Raw genomic sequence first — 19,914 nt, 5'->3', positions numbered from 1 at the left:
GCTGAGTATTGATTTTTAACAAGTTTTTTTTTCCTTAATGAGCACCTTTTTGCTGAACCACCCCTTTGGGACAGGCTGCCCTGCTCAGCACGGGGCAAGGTGTAGCTGTAGTGATTCAAAACAAGCTGTACCTGTGTAAACCTCTGATGCAGAAGCAATAAAACTAAATCACGCTTTAAACAAAGACAAAGGATGCTATCAGCTGGCTTAAGCACCCTTGCGTTACGCATTTTCTCCTCAAGCAATTTCCAATCGCAGATGGGAAAGCACAGGAGGGTTTTGGGTCTGGAGCTGTTTGAACTCGGAGGGTTCGGTCCCAAACTTGCCCGCGTTCAGCTGCCTCGTGGTGGCTGCTGCTGACCGCCGGCTCAGCTGACGCTGTTTTGCACGAGGTCTTGTGAGAGAGCAGCTGCTCCTCCGTGGGAAGCAGCCGCTGCTCGTTGCTGCTCTGCTCAGCTCTTGCTTTGCTCCATGCAGGAAAACATTTGCTGAGCAGGGACAGATTGTTCCGGCCGTGACCTCACTCTGTCAGCAAGCCGAGATGTGAAAAGGCATTAACAGATAGCGTGGGCTTTGCAGCGAGCTGCTGATAGCAGCTCAGAACCGCGGCTCCCGCTTTACGGCCCCTTTATGGCACGGTGACTCAACGAACAAAGCCGAGACCGGGCTTTACGAGCGTCAGATCTGGCGTGCCGCTCCCCTACGGGCTCCGGCTCCCTTCTGTGGAAGGGAGGGGTGCCGTGCCCAGGAGGAGCGCTCGGCTGCGGGTGGGGAGCGCTGCCGGCCGGATCGCAGCGCACGTGGGGGCCGCCGCCGCCGGCAGGGAAGGGGTTAATGAGCGGCGCATGCGCACGGGCGGCCTTGGGCTCCCATTCACAAAGAACGGCCCGAGAGCGCCGCGGCCGCCGATTGGCTGGCCGGCCGGGGGGCGGGGCCAGCTCCGGGGCGGCCACGCGGCGGCGGAGTGCGGCGGCAGAGCGGAGCGGGGAGCGCGTCCCGTCCGGTCCGGTCCCGTCTCGGAGCTGAGCCTCGGTAAGGCGTGGGGCTGCGGGGCGGGAGGAGCGCGGGGAGCACCCGTCACCTCCGCGTCTTGCGCCGTGCTCCTTCCCGGACCGCTCGGTAGCGGCTGGGTCCGTGCCCTTACCGTCGGGCTCCGCGCTCACCCCGCCGGCTCCCTCACGGCCCTCCGCCGCGGCCCCGCGGGTCCCTCGGTAGCGTCCGAGCGTTCCCCGCTGACCCTCCGGCGTTCCCACGCAGAGCAGCTCGCCGCGATGTCCGTCAGCAGCCACGAGAACCGGAAATCCCGCTCGAGTTCGGGCTCCATGAACATCCACCTCTTCCACAAGCCGGGCCACGCCGACAGCCTCCTCACCCACCTGAACCTGCTCCGCAAGAGGCACCTCTTCACCGACGTGGTGCTGCGGGCGGGGAACCGCGCCTTCCACTGCCACCGCGCCGTGCTGGCCGCCTGCAGCCGCTACTTCGACGCCATGTTCAGCGGCGGCCTGAAGGAGAGCAGGGACGCAGAAGTCAACTTCCACGATTCCCTGCACCCCGAGGTGCTGGAGCTGCTGCTGGACTACGCCTACTCGGCCCGGGTGCTGATCAACGAGGAGAACGCCGAGTCCCTGCTGGAGGCCGGGGACATGCTGCAGTTCCAGGATATTCGGGACGCTTCGGCCGACTTCCTGGAGAAGAACCTCTACCCCGGGAACTGCCTGAACATGCTGCTGCTGTCCGATGCACACTGCTGCGAGCGGCTGCTGGAGCTGTCCTGGAGGATGGCGTTGGCCAACTTCACCTCCCTCTGCAAGACCGAAGATTTCCTCCGGCTGCCCAAAGAGAAACTGCTGGAGCTGGTGGAGAGCGAAGAGCTGGAGGTGGAGGATGAGACCCTGGTGTACGAAGCTGTTATGGGCTGGATCCGGTACGATCTGCCCCGGCGGCACGAGGTTCTGCCCGAGCTGCTGCGCTCTGTGCGCCTGGCCCTTCTGCCCGAGTCCTACCTGCGCAAACAGGTGGCCTGCGAGAAGCTGGTGATCAGCCACAAGCTGGGGGAGGAGATCGTGGCCGACGCCGTGCGGTGCAAAATGAAGATCCTGCAGAACGACGGCGTGGTGACGGGGTGCTGCGCCCGGCCCCGCAAGGTCAGCCAGGCCCTGCTGCTGCTCGGCGGCCAGACCTTCGTGTGTGATAAGATCTACGTGCTGGACCACAAAACCCGTGAGATCATTCCCCGCGCTGACATCCCGAGCCCTCGCAAGGAGTGCAGCGCCTGCGCCATCGGCTGCAAAGTGTACATCACGGGTGGGAAGGGCTCCGAGCACGGCGCTTCCAGGGACGTCTGGGTGTACGACACGCTGCACGACGAGTGGGCCAAGGCTGCTCCCATGTTGGTGGCGCGGTTCGGCCACGGCTCCGCGGAACTGGACCACTGCCTGTACGTGGTGGGAGGGCACACGGCAGTGAGCGGGGCCTTCCCGGCCTCTCCCTCCGTGTCTCTCAAGCAAGTGGAGCATTACGACCCCCAGCTGGACAAGTGGTCCTTGGTGGCCCCTCTCCGGGAAGGCGTCAGCAACGCCGCCGTGGTGGGGGCCAAGAAGAAGCTGTTTGTTTTCGGCGGCACCAGCACCAACCAGGAGAAGCTGCCCAAGGTGCAGTGCTTCGATCCCTGCCAGAACCGCTGGACGGTGCCCTGCAGCTGCCCGCAGCCCTGGCGATACACGGCGGCGGCGGTGGTGGGCAGCCACGTCATCGTCATCGGGGGGGACACGGAGTTCTCCGCCAGCTCTGCTTACCGCTTCCACAGCGACACCTTCCAGTGGTCCAAGTTTGGGGACGTGACAGCAAAGCGCATCAGCTGCCGCGCCGTCACGTCGGGCAACAGGCTGTACGTGGTGGGGGGGGTACTGCGGGGCGCAGCGCTGCAAAACCTTGGACTGCTACGATCCCTCATCCGACACCTGGAGCAGCGTCACCACGGTGCCTTACTCCCTCATCCCCACCGCCTTCGTCAGCACCTGGAAGTACCTGTCTGCCTGAAGAATGGCTTGTGTCGGCCCGGAGCTGCTCTGGAGCTGTGCTGCGTGAGGCTGAGCCCCGAAGGGCTGCGCTGCGCTCCTGCAGCTCTCCCAGAAGCATCGGCTCTGGCCACGAGCTTCGAGGCTGGAGCTCAAATGCTGCGGGAAGGCGAGTATAAATAACGCGACGCTGAACCTGGCATCCTCGTCCTTCCACTGAGTCTCGGCCTATGCAAAGATTTTGGGGAATGCTCGCTGTGGGCAGGATTGGGTGTCCTGGTGCAGAAAGCTGTCTGAGCCCAGTGCTGGGGGAACCCACAGGGAGACGGCGGCTGCTTTTAGCACTGCTTCCTCGTCCTGGTGCCACAGTTAATCTGCTGGTGGCACCCAAATGTCCTGTGGGACGTGAGGGCTGAGGGCCGGTGCCAGAATAAGATTATAGCTGGGGTTTCAGTCCCAGAACGGTCGGTAATTGCCTTTGTAAGACAAGCCCTGTCTACATATAAACACAGGGTTTATCCACTTCTAATTATTCTCTGGCGTCCCCTCTGTGCCATTTCTTTCCTGCTACGCAGCAATTAACTTCTTAAAAACTTGTGACCAGAATTAAACTCTTCTAGACGCTGCAGGGAGAAAAGATGCCGGTGAATCACAGATCCCTGCAGTGTCTTTGTTTGCTTTTTCCCCTTAGAAGAGATCTGCTGCTCGCACCAAGCGGTGTAATTAAATATTCTGTAACACCTACAGAAGATTCCGGGCTGCAGAGGGGAGCGAGCATCGTTCCACAGGCACAGAATTCTCTGCCGATTGCAAGAGCTGAGGAGCGCTCCAGGGCTGGGGGTGGTGAGAGGGGACCGGGTTCCCTCCTCACGTTCTCAGCCCAGAACCCAGGCGATTCTTTTCTACTTCTTTCTTTCACTCTTTTAAGTGGTCTTTACTGGGAAAGACAAAGGAAGCTCTTGAGCAACTGGCAGCTCCGGGCTGCTCTGCTGCCTGCGACTTGGAACGCAGTCAGCACCAGATGCAGTTGCCTGTAATGTCGTAGCACGTGACAGCACTTTGCCCACGGGCTGCTTCTGCGCATTTTTTATACAGCAGTTGTGTGTGTTTATTACTCAGCCTGGAGCTGCCTCAATAAACCTGAATGAATCCCGCTCTGTCCCGTGCTGTTCTGTGTGCTGAAGCCCTAATTCCTCCCAGCCCACATTTTTGGGTTGGCGGAAGTTGTGAGCATCGTCCCCTGTTGCAGCCCGGCCCCTGGGCACGGATCCGCTCTCCCTGCGTCTTTGTGACACGGGGAAGCTCTGAGCTCACGCTGCCTTCCTGCGTTGCAGGACACACAAACCTGTTCCCAGTGCCGAAGTTGAAGCTGTTCTCTGCCCTTGCCTGGTGCTACAGCAGAGCTGTTTCCACGCTGCCAGAAAAGAGCCGCTGCTTCCCAGGCTGCGCAGCAGGAAGGCACTGCTGCGGGGAGGGGGGGAGGGACGAGGCGGAGGAAATGGCACCGAGGGCGCAACCAGATGTCTCACCACAGAAGCACGGTTTGGGTGTGAGCAATTATTCAATTCCGGAGTTGAATAAATCAATGTCACGACCGTTCCCAGCTGCTCGTATAGGCAAGAACTGGCAGGACTGGAAGGAAGAGAGCCGCCCCGTTTGCGGTGGCTGAAGATAAAATGACTTCATTTCCATCCTGCTCTCTGCCGCCTCTGCCCTTTGCAGCCCCAGGTCGGCACTTTTCCCCCTTTTCCGCTGCTGTGCTTCCCCTCCGCTCTGCGCAAATCCCAAAGGGAGTTTTTTGTGCAGCAGCCCGCACAGCGCCCTGCGAGGCCGGCCGGGCGCAGCGCACGGCAGCTGCCGGCATCGCGGCGCGGGATGGGGGAGAGGCAGAGAGCAGAGCTGGGAGCAGGAAGCAGCTCCTTCCTGTCAGCGGGCCGGGAGCTGCCTCACCTTTATTACAGCTGCAGCTACTCCTGAGGGTCGGACAAAGTCCGATTTTGCCCAGCAACACAGCGGAGCTGAGCTTTCGCTGCCGGCCCTTTGAGCTGCAGCTGCTTTATTTATTCTGCCGAGCCATAAACGGCGGCTCCCAACCACATCCGGTTTTTGCAGCGGGGACGGAGCTGCTCGGAGCCGCAGGTCTCTCCCTCCCCGTCCCGGCGCTGGGATCCAGCAGAGCCGCACTCCGCAGCGCTGGGGCCGCTCGGAGCAGCCCTTCTGCTGGGGGCTTTGCGAGCGTCTGCGAATCGTTTTCTCGTCTCAGACTGCGCTGCCAGCAAAGCGCTTCTCAGGGAGCAGCAGCTCCTGCAGCACACCTGGGCTGCTCTGCGGCAGCTGCCACGAAGATCGCAAGAGCCTCATTGCCTCCATCCCTGCCTCCATCCCTGCCTCCACCAGCTGGCACACAGCCCCGCTCCCCCCACCTCCCCGGTAGGAAGCAGTTCCCAGTTTCTGGGGAAAACCAGACTCCTTCCCCTGGTGCAGCTCTGCACAGCACAGACCTGTTTTCCCAGTCTGACATTTCCATGCATTAATCCGATCACTGCTTCAGTGCCAGGGTGAGAAAATGTAGGCTGATGGGGCTGCAAGCGAAGTGAGTTTAGAGGTTAGTTTGTTACCAGGACAAAAATCGTGCTGAATTGATGTAACCCATTTAGAATCTAAACCTGGCTCAAACCTGGGCCTCTCCTGCTTTGTAGCTGCACCTCTCCAGCTGCAGGAGTCAGACCTCCACCTACAGCCATGTCTGGAAGAGGTAACAAATGGGCATCCTGGCACAAACCACAGCCAGAGCCCTACAAACCGAGCGCACCACAGTGTGGCTCTCAGAGAATTTGGACATTCTGGATGTTTGAATGGAGGGGCACCAGCACTCAGCTGTCCGAGCTCCACAAAGGAGCTGCACGTCAGTGCTGCCAGCTGAGGTGACTTCAGCCCTCACGCCGCCGTGCTGTTTGTGCTCTGGGATGACTTCATGCATTCCATGCAGTGAACGCAAACTCACCGCTGCTCTGATATGGGAAAAGGACACCAATGCTGCACCCGCCAGTGGGATTTTTTCACAGTCCTGTGCACTCACACGCCTGTAACAAAGCAATCCCTGCTGTGCTCGAGGCTCCCGTGCATGCAATGCTGCACCACAGCCAGGGAGCACGCATGCATCTCACACTCCAACACTGCCAGCTCTAAGAGGGCTTTGGCTTTGATCCTCTGCCCAATCCCACGGGCCAAGAAGCAGCAAAGCAAAGCAACGTAAGCATCAGACAAGGATGGGCTCATGTCCCTCTGCTGCCAGCCCTGGGCCCCATTGCTGGGGTGAGGAATCAGACTGGATTCGAGTCACTTGGCTGAGGAAAGACAGAAAACAGCACACTGCTGCTGTCAGAGCACAGCACGGAGCCAATCTCCTTTGTGGGTGCTTGTCCTCCAGCATCTGGGCTGCAATGGATCTCAGATGCACGTATGGGAACCATCTGCAGCGTCTCAGCCACATGAAAGAGGAGGTTCAGCATCAAGCTGGTCATTGCCTATGGCCCCAGAGTGATTCATCTAAACAGAAAGAATGCGGTTTGGGTTTCGGGTTAATTAGCTGCAGATCTGAACGAGACAAAGCAGGGCGGAGCTGCCGGCATTCCGGGCTGAGCTCTGCACGGTGCTGCATCCCGAAGTCACACCTTCACTGTGAAAACCGGGCATCAGAGCTGAGCAGCAGCAGCGTCAGGGTGAGAGCACCAAAGGAACGCCGACCTGCTGCAGGAGCAGAGCAGCACTGACACACACAGCACTGAGCTTCCAACAGATGCGAGCTCTGCCCAAGATCCACACCTGCCCTGCTGAGCTACAGTATTTGCCATAGAACAGAGATCTGCAGCACAGAGACCACGAAGTGCAGATTCCTCTGCTGAGTGCTGCACACGAGGAACCCAATCCCTCCAAGGATGCTCTGGTGCACACAAAGCCTTATCCCTGCACAAGGCAGCTCAGAAGCATCCCCTGCACCGACATCCAGGCACGGCCGAGGCTTTTCCTCAGTAGTGGCCACAGCATTGGATTTTAACGATCCAAAATGACACCTTTTCCTTGGAGAGCAGCTCTCCTCGTTCTCCCTTTGTCTCCCTGCTTTATGTCTGCTCTGACCTCGCGGTCCAGGTGAGCCTGCAGGTCTGCCACGAGCTCACAGCTGCCGGGATGCACAGCCTGCTGCCTGCAGGATGGCACAGCGAGCTGCCAAACTGGCACAGGCAGCACGGAGAAAGTTTCTATTTTCGTTACACTCCTTCCAAATGGAAGCGATACCGGCTGGGACAGAGCCAGGCACGTCTCTGGCCGGCGCCCTGCAAAGCAGCTCCGTGCTAATATAAGCAACTTGGCGGAGCTGACGCTGCCTGCATGCTGAGTGCAGCATTCTGAGATCAGCTGATTTCTCCCCACGGCTCTCACCTCACTGAGGAAGGCTGCAGTTATTCATATCCATCTCCACCTCTCCTCTGTGCCCCATCAGTGCTCCTACAGCGATTTCTGTCCAGGATAGAAAAGGAATGAGATTTAATCTTTGGTTCAAGCACAAAACACCGGTTAATTACAGAATCACAGAATTGTAAACACACCTCTCCCCCCATGCTCACATACAGAGGCAGCTCGCTTGTTTACTTTTTGTTTTTTTTTATTGCTAGAAGTTGGTTTCAGTCCTATTGCAGCTTTGAAATCCTTCAGTGGAGAAACATTGCAGTCATTGTAAAAATCATCATTTGGTGCGCTAGGATGAAGTGTTCAATTAACCAGGAGTGCACAATTCAGCACAACATTAACATTTATCCATCATCTTCACAAATAAGACTAAAATACTTGGCTGCTGCTGGCTCAACACCGAATGAAGTATTTACAAAGTTTACACCCCAACCAAACGGCCGATCAACCACGAACTGTGATGGTTTATTCAATGCTTTCTGTGCAAGGTGGGCCCAGGGACCAGAGCAAAACTGAAGAGCATTGGGGGAACTGGCAGCTCCCAGCAAAGCACACAGCAGTGCCCCCAGGACCCCCTGTCCCCCCCCACATCTCCTCCCACCTACAAACAGAAATGGGGCCTGCAGAGCTTTCCTCAAGCGCTCCAATCTCTCTCAGTACAAAAATATCAAGAAGCTGATTCATAAACGTGGCACAACGCAGAGCTGCAGAGCAGCACCACGAGCTGATGGTGAATCCCAGCCCCACTGCAAGGTGTTGGTCCGGCCTCGGAAGGAAGGGGGGCCCTCTCCAAATCAGAGCACAGAGCATCACAGCACCACCAGACGATGCAGTGAGTTCAGGCTGGAACAGCAGGCGTGGAACCCGGCATCTGCGTTATCCTTCCCTGTGTAAATGTGAGCACTGCTGGGCAAGGCAACAAAACTGCTCCTGCTCCCCAGCGTGGGGACGCAGCACAGCGACAGCACTGCAGGGCTTCTGCAGGATTGGAAGCAGAAGCAAAGGCAGCGGTGTGCCTCACAGCTCCCCCAGCCTGAGTGCCTGCCAATGAGCACAGCAGGGGCTCAGCGCCGTGCATTCGGCTCCTCTGAGCACTGCTCACAGACAGGACGGCTCCCAGCTCTGCAGGAACATCGTTCTCTAGAAATGGGGCTGCTTCTGCCTCACCCTGGGAAGCCATCAGTGCCCTCCATTAGCAGGACAGCCGACGGCCACTGCAGGTAAAGACTTGACGGCATTTCCAATATAGATTTCTTAGTACCAGTGGGTACGGAGGGGCCCTTGGTCTGAAGCACAAAGTGACAGCTGTCCGAAGAGGAGGGAAGGAGGAAGCATCCTCTGCACCAGGGTTGAAGTCCTGCCCTGCACCACCACTGCGCTCAGCCAGGACAACGCGAGGGCTGCGACAGCACACAGCTCCTGCTGGGCACCTCGACCAGGAGGCACAGAGCTCTGAGCTGCCTGCTCCTCTGACGTCACGCCAAAGGAAACTCTTACCTGAAGTGACCCAAAGTCAGTGGAAACGAGGTTACTCACAGCCAGCAGCAGGGCACCCAGTGTTCTGCATTATTTCCTGCTCAGAAAAACCCTTTTTCTGCAAGTGAGATTTGAGGGGGATCCCAGGGCGGTGCATTCAGCTGCAGGGATGTAACAGCAGCTCCACGATGCAGCTTGACAGAAGTGAAGCCTCATTCTTCACTCAGAGGAAATACTTCACCCCCTGCCCTCAGCATTTACCACCATGGCAGCACGCTCTGGGCACAGCAGTGACACTGACGCCTCCTCCACGCTGGGTGCTGCACAGGAAATCACATGAACCCCTCATATGGCACAGGGCTGATTCTGAGGTGATGAATCTCTGCTTGTGGTGAATGTGGCTTTCACAGAACAAACTGCAGCCAGGGACCACAGATGGCTTCAGGTTTGTTACAGACTGAAGGCCAACATCCCAAGGAGCACCCAGGGTGCCGGACCAACAGCCAGCCTGTCAGGGTCAGGTGCTCGTTTGCTAAGAGCTGTAACTCGGTGCAGCACTGCTGACAACGTTCAGATAGTTTTATTTCAGTCATGACATTGAAATAAATGCGATCTCACTGCAGATTCTGTTCTCCAGATTGCACTGTCCAAACCTGACTTAATTCACCGCATGGAGGAAGGAGAAAGTTTCCAAATGGATCTCTGATGCACAGGGCTCTCTGCCACACATGAGGGCAGGCACCAAATTACACCAAATACACGTTTCTAAAAACTGTTTTCAAATTGCTAAGCAGAGGCCTCCCTCCTCAGCTGAGGTGGTTTTGCCCACCGATCCAACTCAGCTTTAGGTTAAGGCTTCAAACAAACTGCTAATGTGGGGCAATGGGGGTTTTCTTGAGGAGTGGCCCAAACCACAGCACCGAGGGAACACGCTGCACATCCCTGCTGCTCTGCTGTGTGTTTACAGAAGAAATTACTCAGGTACCAGAGATGATGGCAGCCTCTGCATCCTCCAGCTGAAGAATCTCTCCTGCAGAGCTGCTGAATCAGTGGCAGGTTACACTGACTTGAAGATATTCCCACTGTTTCAACCCAGGTTTCAGGAATGCAAAAACAGCATAGAAGCACGTTCTAACCATCAAACAGCATTACAGCAATGGAAGGATGATTACGTTGCCATGCAGTTTTCTGCAAATCCAACATGAGCAACGTGTGAAGCTCTGCAAGGCTCAGCTCTCACCAAGCACCACTTCAGAACCAAGGCAAGGCATGCCCTCGTTAGCAGGAACAATTAGTTGGGGCAGTGGGGTATCAGCAGTCTGGTGACACCAGGAAGATGTTAACCTGTGCTTTTAGGCTCTGAGAGCAGTTTCTGTAATCCTGCACTAAACCCCTCTAAACCATTTCCCCTGTGTGCAATACACGTGGACACACTGCAGTGCGTGTCCTCAGGTAATGAAGTAACGAAGAACTGAGATGCAGAGTAAAGTGACAGAACACAAACAACTGTGCAAACTCCTACAAAGAAATAATGCCTTTTGAGCAGGGCTCTGTTAACGCTACCATTCCAAGATTAAGAACTGACCCATTTCACAAGAGGTATCAAAAGCTGGTTCAGCTGTAAGCAGCCAAACCAAGAGGTTCAGCTAATAGCACTTGTTCTTTTTTGAAACCCAAACAGTTTATATTCCCTTCATTTCTTAAACTGCTGCAGAGAAATCTCTGCAGTAACAGCAGCTTTGTTATCTTATGGTATTTGGAGTAAAGTCCAAGGAATTCAGCAGACAAACAAAAGATGCAGAAGACTTGGGATGAAACAAAACAGTTACTGCGTTCAAACACTTCTTACACACCTTCCAGCAAGGAACATCTCTGCAGTTCCTTCTGAACCAATTCATAGTTCTGCTGTGGAATCTGTACTGCCCCCACTGACACGGAGAGCTGCCTGATGTCCTGGCACAGGCTGACGGCCCAACATTTGCATTTAGTCCAACTCTTCCTTCTGCTGTGCTCTCACACGTCCAGCTCTCCTCATCCACAAGCAGGTGGAGCTCTTGAACCTTGAAGGCTGTTCAGAAGCTTACCTTGCCTTTCCCACCACTGAGTGTGCAACTCCACCGGGGCAAGTAAAGAAACAGATGCCAGCCTGGCCCCTGTGAGTTGGTATCACAACGTTCATCACGTGTGGCTCCACAGAGACTGCTTTGCTACTCAGCTACTTAACAGAGAGTTGGCTTAACCCACGAGAGCAACCTTGCACCTGGGAATATGGATTTTAAAAAATCTCAGCCATCTGGAGGCTTACAATTAAAATCTTTACATACAGATCTGAAAGATTCAACATCAACTACAACAATTTACAAGATGGTGCTCACAAAGAGTGTAAATACACCGAAGAGAGCGAATTGCAGTAAATGGCAGCATCTTACCATGCTCTGAACTTACATACCCATGCCACGCATCAACACGTTTCCATGGTCTGAGAATTTAAAAGCAAATCATTACCATTGTGCCCTCATTTTGAGCTGCTGGCAAAGAAGCCAGCAAAGCAAAACTACAATGCTGGGCTGGTCCTTGCAAGTATTAATGAGGCAGGAATAAAAAGACACCCATGTCGAGTCTCTGTCACATTGAACACCGGAGCCTGAGTTCTTGAAACAGTACGTGAGAAGAGTCATCTTTAAATGGAAACAGTTAGAAAAAAATTACATCTTCTTTGCTGGTATCATCTTGCATGTTTAAAAGAGTTGGCTGTGAGGTCACCAGGGTCTGAGCGTGAGCAGTACTGGGTTTGAACAGGTTTGGGGAGGCAGAAGAAAGTGCTTCTGGCTGACCATCTGCAGAGCCGTGTATTTCTGCAGGGGAAGAGAGAAAAGGAAGACAGATTGCTGGCACTGCACAGAGCTCCTGGCACATCTCATGCACGAGGGCCAAGAAATACCTGTCTGGAACGCAGTGCTCTGGCTGCTCGTGAGGACTGGGCTTGCTGATCGCCTGCCCCTGAGGACAGCCTCCTCTCTGCTGACCAGCCTGGGGGGAATCAGCTGCTTCTGGTCCACAGATGCTGCAGAAAATATTTCACAAATCAGTGCTGGAGTACTTGACTGATTTCCCTTCTTCAAGCTGAGACCCACACTGCAGACAGCCTCTGCATATCCAAGGAAGCTGCTATCCCAAAAAGAGCTGTTGCTTCTACTACAAGATACTTCAGTTTTCTTTTCAGCTGTTCAAACCATGAGTGCTTCTCCTCCCCTCTCCCCTGAGGATTCCAGTTCAGTCACTACCAGCCTGACATCCAGACTTAACATCCAGTACCACAAAGTCTTGTGGAGGGAAAATGAAGATCTGTCCCCAGCACTCAATTAGCAATGGAAATTTCCTACTTTTAGTGCACAGAACTGTGATGAACTTTTGTCTCTGCTCTTCATCTGTCTTTGAATTGCTCAGCAGCAGAGTGCACTGATTGTGGTGTTACAGCCTGTCCATTTCTTAGTTTCTACAATGAAAGCAACTCATGAAATGGTTACTCTGGACCCACACAGCTCTCAGCACAAATTCCTTATGGCAATGGAAACCAAATTCGATACTCGGTATCTTGCCTCTGGTACAGAAAGTCCTGTTCTGTTTTATTCTAAGATCTACATGTGGGCATAACAAGCATGCAACCCACCAATGCTCCTGAGAGAGCAGAGAGCACTGCATCTGCATTTTAGGCCTTTCATGAACTTAATGGTGTTCACCCAAAAATGGTCTTTCCACACCACAGACCATTAAGAGAGAGCTATTAAAGATTAAGCTGGAGAGATGCAGTATTAGAGCTCTATTTTCCCATTTGTCAGTATTTGGTATTCGTGATAATTGAAGCCTGATGTCCTCTTACATGTGAAAAGAGGAGTTCATAATTGTATCAAACTTCAGGTGCAGGGACAGATGCTTCTGCTACATGCAACAGAATCCCACTCCCTGGCCAGGTCTGGCTCTGAATCTGTTACAGCAGCACAGGCCCCAGTGATGTGTAAACTTGCCAGCTTGGAATCCTATATAAAGCTGAAGAGATAATTCTGTAACTTAAAATTACAGGCCATTCTTCCAGGCTGGCAGTAAGGCTATTTTAAGTGGTAGAGAAAAAGTGGTTTTCATGGTGTGTGCCACTGGCAAAGATCACTGCTTCAGTACCTAGTGGTTAGCTGTAGAAATTACACCACGACAGGGTAACTGTGTTTTCACTTGCTTCTATTTCTGACAGCAGCAGCTCCTTTCAACACTGCAACACCTACAGCACTTCAGCTCTGGCCTGGAAATCTGTATTTAATGATGGCTGGTGCTCAGAAAGGCACTAAGTTTAATGTCATCACAGCCCTGAACAGATACTGAGAAGAGGTTAGGACAGCCTCAAAATGTTTCTCTCATGCAGAACAAGCAGCACACTCGCTGTTTTCCTTTACCACTAGAATCAGGCAAGGTTTTATATCCAGTTTCACCATAATTCTGCCCTGCTGGCCCACAGCACTATTTCCAACACGAACTTTGGGGGCTAAATTTCCAGTTCAAACACTACACACACTTCACCCTTAAGAATTTTAAGAGCCCACCCACTGCAGGTAGCACGCTAACAATCTGCAGCACGTTAATTTCTGAGATCCACACAGGTCTAAGCTACAGCACCCTGAATCCCCACGATGCCATAAGAAGAGGCCAGAAACGCATTTGAGGGCACTTACCCGAGCTGTCCGTCCTATGAGACGCTTTGCCCTTCCCACTTTTCTCTTTGCTTCCTTTCGTAAAAGCAGCGAGCTTGGTGGGGATCTGCTGCTGCACTGCAGCAGGTTTCTGTATCTGGTTGGTGGCGCTCAGCAGGTGGATGGGCACCTCGTTCTTCAGAGCCAGGGCCGGGCGGCCCTCCAGGGCGGTGCTGTCCCTGCGCAGCAGCTCTGAGCGCTCCAAGTAATCCATGCCACAGACACTCACACGCGCAGAGGCTTTCAGGACCGGCGGAGATGGTTCTCCTCCTTCTCCGTTGAAGCTAACAGCGTGACTTTGCATCGGGTTCTACACAAGGGGAAAAAAAAGCATCCTGAGTCAAACTAGAGGAGAAGCCACCTTCTGCCCTGCAAACACAAAGCGCTTCTTCGAGGAAAAAACGCAGTGTGCTAACCGAGCTCAAAGCATGCTGGCAAACCAAGGATAACAGACAGAGCTTCAGCAACTGCAGACTGCTGGATATTGCATCTAACAATGGGAAAGAAGAGCAGGCTGCATGCGGTGATTACAGAAAGGACAGAAAAAGTGACTTTCAGGCAGTAACAAGTGAGTCAATTCAACTGGACCCCCAAAATCATGTTTTGAAACACAAGAGATGTTTTCAGAAATCAACAGAACACAACACTATCAATGCAGTGCACCCCCTGCAATAGGCCTGAAATAGGTCAGTTCCTGCATTAAAAAAATGCTATTTTAGATTTTTCAGTTTTTAAAGATACCCTCATTACCGAAGGTCTGAGCAGAATTTCAGACACTGGGGTGCTGCCAAGCTGTAATCTGTGACCATAAGCAGAACCAGCTATTTCAGGTGATGGCACAAATAGCCCCATCAAACAAAACAGGTGTGTTAATGCTGCAAGGGCAACCTTCACTCAGAAGCATGCAGGTTAACAAAACTGGAGCTCCAATAAAAACCCGAATTCCTTACTTGTCCCAGTTCTGGGGAGAAGCTGCCCGACACGGTGTTCTGCTTCTTCAGCTTCCTTAGCTGGTCTAGACGCTCTCTCTCCTTCTCAACTGCTCTCTGAGCCTCCCGCAGCCTCTCCAGGTCATGCTGATAGGCCTCACGTTGCCTCTCCAGCTCTTCCCTATCCTGAATCAACTTCTCTTTCAGTTGCCGCGTCTCCTCCTCACGCCTCTGCAGATGGGCTTCCGACATTTCCAGCTCCCTCTGCTGCTGGCTCCTCTCCCGCTCCCAGCGCTGCTGCTCCAGCTTCAGCTGGCTCTGAAGTCTTTGGACACTCATCAGTTCTTCCCTCTGTTTCTCAAAGTTCCGCTGTTTCTCTTGCTCCAGCAGCAGGTTGCCACGTGTGGACTGCAGCCGGTACTGCTTCTCCCTGTCCACCATTGTGGCTCGCTGCAGCTCAATGTAGCTGTCCTGTTGAGATATCACTGCCTGGGGGAACAAGGCAACTACAATAAGGCACATTGGCTCAGAGAAATAAAACCAAACTCTGACATACAGCTAAGACAAGACAGAAGCATCTCCCATATGGGGTCAGTAGCTTTGTCTTCAAGAACAGATCTAACCTCCCAGCTTGCACAGCACATCACTACTGACACAATGCTAAAGAAGCACGTGCAAGTTGTGCTTACATGTCAGAATTAGCATCTCCTGCACCTAAAATTGTTACTCTGAATTTGACAGATCACTCAAGTTACTGATTACAAAGTTACAGTAAAAACAAAAGATATGTACACAACTGTGTATCAACAACAACTTTAAATGAGCACAGAGAGCAGAGGCTCCAACTAGCCAAGGAACTGCATGTAAGGGAGCAGAGAAAAGGATTCAGTCAATGAGTTGTCAGAATTGAGCCAATGGGTTCAACATTTCTTTCAATAGCAGACACCACATTTTTGTCCTTGAGCCCCAGATGCTGAGTTCTGCAGTTAATACCTAACAAACCTCTTGGACATAAAGCAGATGATTACCTGAAGACTGAAGAGCAACTGCAGCAGCGTTTGTATCCTTTGCACAAGCTGAAAAAGAGGGGAGGCAAGTGTGATAAAAAACATTAGGCACCATAACACAGTTCTGTTCTAATGCAGGGGCAGATTTTATTTTTCATTTCACCTATTAAAATAATGAACACAATCAATAATATCTGTATAAAACCACACAGTGGAACCACGGCGGCGAGCAAATTCTGACAAATGAGCAACCAGTAAAGCCATGTGCAAGCACCACAAATCCCAGATCTGTGCACAGACTAACATACTAAGTCAATACTCGAAAGAAATCTCACTGGGATTCAAGGGAGCAATCCTCATTATCAGTTTTCCTCACGTGAGCCATTAATGACCACTTCCTCCAGCACTGAATCATTACACAAGTACAGCACTCACTGCAGATTAAGAGACAAGTCTTGCCAATGAGCTGAGGACATCAATCTCTCCAAAGATCAAGAAAAGCAGCTAGCCAGCTCTCTGAAATGCATGTTTAAATACCCAGAATCATCTTTGTTTTCTACTGGGACTCTCATGAGTCACCCACAGGACATACAGACTCGTAAGGAAAAGGCTGTTAGTGAGCTCGTGGTTCTGCAGACATTGGAAATATTGGCTTGTTTTGCATTGTATTACTGTGTGGCTATTTCCCATCAGAGTTCTTAACAGCAGAAGGAAGGTACCTGAGACTCTACGGTGGGCTGAACACCACTGCTGTCATCCTGCCTTGTTGCACTGCTCTGGAAAAAGACAAAAAGAACAATCTGTGCTTTCTGGGCACTGATGGTGCTGCCAGGACATATTGAAAGGGTTCACCTCACAAGGGAACACTGTTTATAGCTGGAGCAGTGATTGCTCCCATATGCTGATGGATACCAAGAGTACTTGAATCACAGGCCATAAGCAGATACACGGTCATTACAGTTAGCATTAAAGATACTGCATCCAGTGAACAGAACAACTAGGATGCCTCTCAAGCAGGAAGTTATTAAGCACTGTTACAGCAACAAACCAGGAAACGCGTTCACTGCACACACAAACCCAACACACAGTTTGAGATCCTTCTTCTGCATCGAATGGGAGCTCTGGGAGCTGCACATCTGAGCTGACGGCAGGGCCTCTACAGTCCCACTGCCTCTGGTCACCACCACTGTTCTTCTCAAGACTGTTATCTGAAAGAAGAGCAGTATGTGAGCGGCCCACCAGGACACAGCCTGTGGACACCCACTGCATAACACAACAATGAAAAAAATTCAACGTTCAGCAAGCAGCTGAACTCAAGTTTCCTAGGTTTTTATGTCAGGCTTGTTTTTCCAACAAAATTGCAGTTCTATGTGGAGCTGTTACCTTAACCTGCACATCCTAGTTACTGCACCTTTAACGTCACACCAACAGCCCTACTCTGCTCTCTAGTGTTGATACAGGGAGCAAAACAGAACATGCTGATACAGCATGCTAGGAATTTATTCTGATCATCTTCTCAGAGCCTCCAGTTCCCTTAAGAACTACGTATTAAATGGGGCTCTGATGCAAGACATATTATCTCATAGTCATTACAGAGAAGATAGTGAAGAGCCAAGCAGCTTACATAAGTGCTAGACTTCTAAAAGAGCATAGCAGCAAACAGGCACAGGTTCCCCACAGCTCCCCTTTCTTACTTTTATTTGAAATGGAGGCACTCTCATATCCCCCAAAGGTCTCTGCTCTCCTGGGGAGCCCCACTGCACAGCTCTCTTCAGACTGACAGGATCCATTTCCTAAGTGAGTGAAGATAAGGTTCTGGAGATTTTCAGCTAGGAAGGAAGAGAATGTCATTTAAACAGCTGTATCCAACAGTGAGAAACTCATCATGCTAATAACTTAGACACACATATAATTTCAACCTCTCTGTACATTAAAAGATGGGGCAGTTTCAGAGATTTCCTCATTTTCTGTGACATGTTCTTTATGACAGGCTCTTCATATTGCAAATGAAGCTGACCTCTTCCTTGAGCTCAGATTATCAAGCCTTGAATGCTTTTTTTGTCAAACTGAAAATGATGTTTGTGTCTAATTATGCTATTTTCAGACAGGTTATTTTAAGCTAGAACACTTGTGATTATATTTCAGAGTTGGGTTATTATTAGGTTGCCTTGTGATCCATCTGAATAGATTCATTTGAAGATTCCACAGGTTGATCATTAAAAAGAAAAACACAATTAAGAAATAAAAAACCCACAAAGCTGAGGTCCTCCACCTAAAAACACAGCTGCATTCTGCCTATCCTGCAGGCTGGTTTTGAGTCTGAATTGCATTGCACTGAATTATTAGAAGACCGTTTTTGTGACTTGTTCTTGGGTCCTACCTGCTTATCCCAACACCTGCACTGCAGTGAACACAGTTTCCCTGCTGCACTTACCTTCTACCACTGCAGACTTCAGAAGTGCCTCTCCTTGCAGACTTTCTGGGATATCCCCCAGAAGTAGCAGCCTAGACTGGGATCCTTGGGAATGGTCTTCAAATCCATACAGTTCAGACATTTCTTGATAAATTTGTTGTTTCTCAGTTAGACTTTGCACAATCAGGTCATCTTTTATGTTCAAACGCTCTAATGGAAGAAACAAACTCAGTTTTCCCTTCCAAATTGCTGTTAGGAGTACAACATTCAGTTTGGAAGCTTCTAATTCGTTCCATAGTCAGAGATGCAATCAACAGTCAGGGAAAACAACAACAGAACACCTCACAAAGCACTCAGACATTAACAGTTCTTTTCTTAAACTATTTCTATGCAACCCTGCAATACCTGAAAAAATTTCAGGAGAAACTTGGTCACACTTAATACCAAGATTGTCATAAATCACAAGGGATGCTGAGAAGCTGTCCATGGAATAGATATTGAAGTCATTACGAAGTCATTACCTTGGAATTCTCTTAATTTTGCTGCTCTTGCTTCAGGTCTCCTTTCTGCTTCAGGTTCACAAAATGATCCTCCTTCTTCATCAGGACAGCTGTAAGAAGTGAGAGACAAATTTGTTTCATTTACACATTAGGTAATTTAAAATCATCTCAGCATTCAGCCTGAAGCTTCTGCCAAGGGTGTCATTTTATCTCGTGTATCAATATTTTTCTCTCATCCCTTTTGACATCAGTGAACCAAGTTAAAAAAAAAAGCAAAATGAAGTCTTAGGCTATTTGTTCCAGCATCTTTTCGAGCAGCTTCTGTCCAGTAAACGTGCACCAAGCAGCTGCTTCAGTCTTACAAAGGAAGTTTACAAACAGCTGGGAGTATTTTTTAATGATAAACTGACACATCTGAGTCCTGGGAAGGGAAGGCTGATGAGTGGCAGATGAAGCCTTCCAGCCTGCAGTCATTATTTACCTTTCTACAGCTCTGCGGATGTGAGCCATCCAGGAATTCCTCTCTTCTTTTGAGCCTGTGTGAATTTCATACATCTCCGGTCCTTCTAGGGAAGCACTAATTAAGAACATCGCCTTTTCCTCATTAGCCACCTCTCTTACAATCAGCTTTTGCAGTGAGATAACTGGTGGCTTAGAATCCTATAAAAGAGAATATTATTTATTGCACTGTATTATACACATTTCTTAGAGTTTGTGCTTCTAACTGCCCTCCATCTTCTCACTGCACAGGGCTACACAGCCACCACGACAGCAACACAGTACTTTTCTTTCTGCTATGGTGGCACTTCTGACACTTGTCACTCTTCACTCACTCACCATAAGTCAAAACACACAACACAGACTGCACACTTCAAAAATAAGAGTTCTTGCTACGTGACTGAAAATTAAAGCAAAGCTCCAATATTTGTAACCTAGGAAGGTTTTCAGAAGAGAATGCTTCTTTGCAGCTGCTCCACCACAATCTACACTGAAATTAAGGAAATGGAGCTGTAAAACCGATCCATCTGCTGCTCTCACTTGCTGCATTTATCCGTGGAGGAGTGATACCTGGACTGCTTCTATTACAGTCATAACTGAACTGGAAAAGGACAAAGTATACACAATCAACTGCTCTGAGTACACCTGTAGAAATGCCCCAGAAAAGCAAGCAAATCCACTGAGCATTCTGCACTGCTGTAGTAATTACATCAGCATGTAATGCTTTTGCTATGTTTCCTTCAGGAAAATTCTCTGCCCACAGCAAGTCATTGGCTATTGCACCACACAGCTAGCCAAAATGGAAGATCGTTTTCCCCTTCAAACTGATACACAGAAGCAGATCTTATTTGCAAGTGCCTTTTAA

General features: G+C 51.2%; 2 protein-coding genes across 7 annotated transcripts in view; one reads left to right on the top strand and one right to left on the bottom strand.

Moving 5' to 3' along the window:
- Window positions 1-933: 933 nt before the first annotated feature.
- LOC125684969 (ectoderm-neural cortex protein 1-like) lies at window positions 934-3,158 on the top strand. The gene is given in 2 exon segments (XM_048927605.1): window positions 934-2,900; window positions 2,902-3,158. Coding segments are annotated over 2 exon segments (1,770 nt in total). The 5' UTR covers window positions 934-1,271; the 3' UTR covers window positions 3,043-3,158.
- Window positions 3,159-7,670: 4,512 nt separating this feature from the next.
- The window catches only part of ARHGEF18 (Rho/Rac guanine nucleotide exchange factor 18), a 42,295-nt gene continuing 30,051 nt past the window's right edge, over window positions 7,671-19,914 (bottom strand). For 5 of the 6 annotated variants that reach the window (XM_048927223.1, XM_048927224.1, XM_048927225.1 and 2 more), the window contains exons 21-31: window positions 19,033-19,211; window positions 18,573-18,661; window positions 18,073-18,261; window positions 17,333-17,467; window positions 16,716-16,846; window positions 16,358-16,414; window positions 15,660-15,707; window positions 14,653-15,120; window positions 13,685-14,012; window positions 11,905-12,027; window positions 7,671-11,818 (exon numbers count right to left, since the gene is read on the bottom strand). In XM_048927223.1, coding sequence (XP_048783180.1) covers window positions 11,658-11,818; window positions 11,905-12,027; window positions 13,685-14,012; window positions 14,653-15,120; window positions 15,660-15,707; window positions 16,358-16,414; window positions 16,716-16,846; window positions 17,333-17,467; window positions 18,073-18,261; window positions 18,573-18,661; window positions 19,033-19,211 — 1,908 coding nt within the window. In that variant the 3' untranslated portion in view covers window positions 7,671-11,657. The remainder of the gene's footprint in view (window positions 11,819-11,904; window positions 12,028-13,684; window positions 14,013-14,652; window positions 15,121-15,659; window positions 15,708-16,357; window positions 16,415-16,715; window positions 16,847-17,332; window positions 17,468-18,072; window positions 18,262-18,572; window positions 18,662-19,032; window positions 19,212-19,914) is intronic. The other variant, XM_048927228.1, reaches the window with a different exon arrangement.

This window comes from Lagopus muta, chromosome 26 (assembly GCF_023343835.1).
Source record: "Lagopus muta isolate bLagMut1 chromosome 26, bLagMut1 primary, whole genome shotgun sequence".
Taxonomy (NCBI): domain Eukaryota; kingdom Metazoa; phylum Chordata; class Aves; order Galliformes; family Phasianidae; genus Lagopus; species Lagopus muta.
Note: the sequence above shows the minus strand (reverse complement) of the source record. Positions and strands in the feature narration are given on the sequence as shown.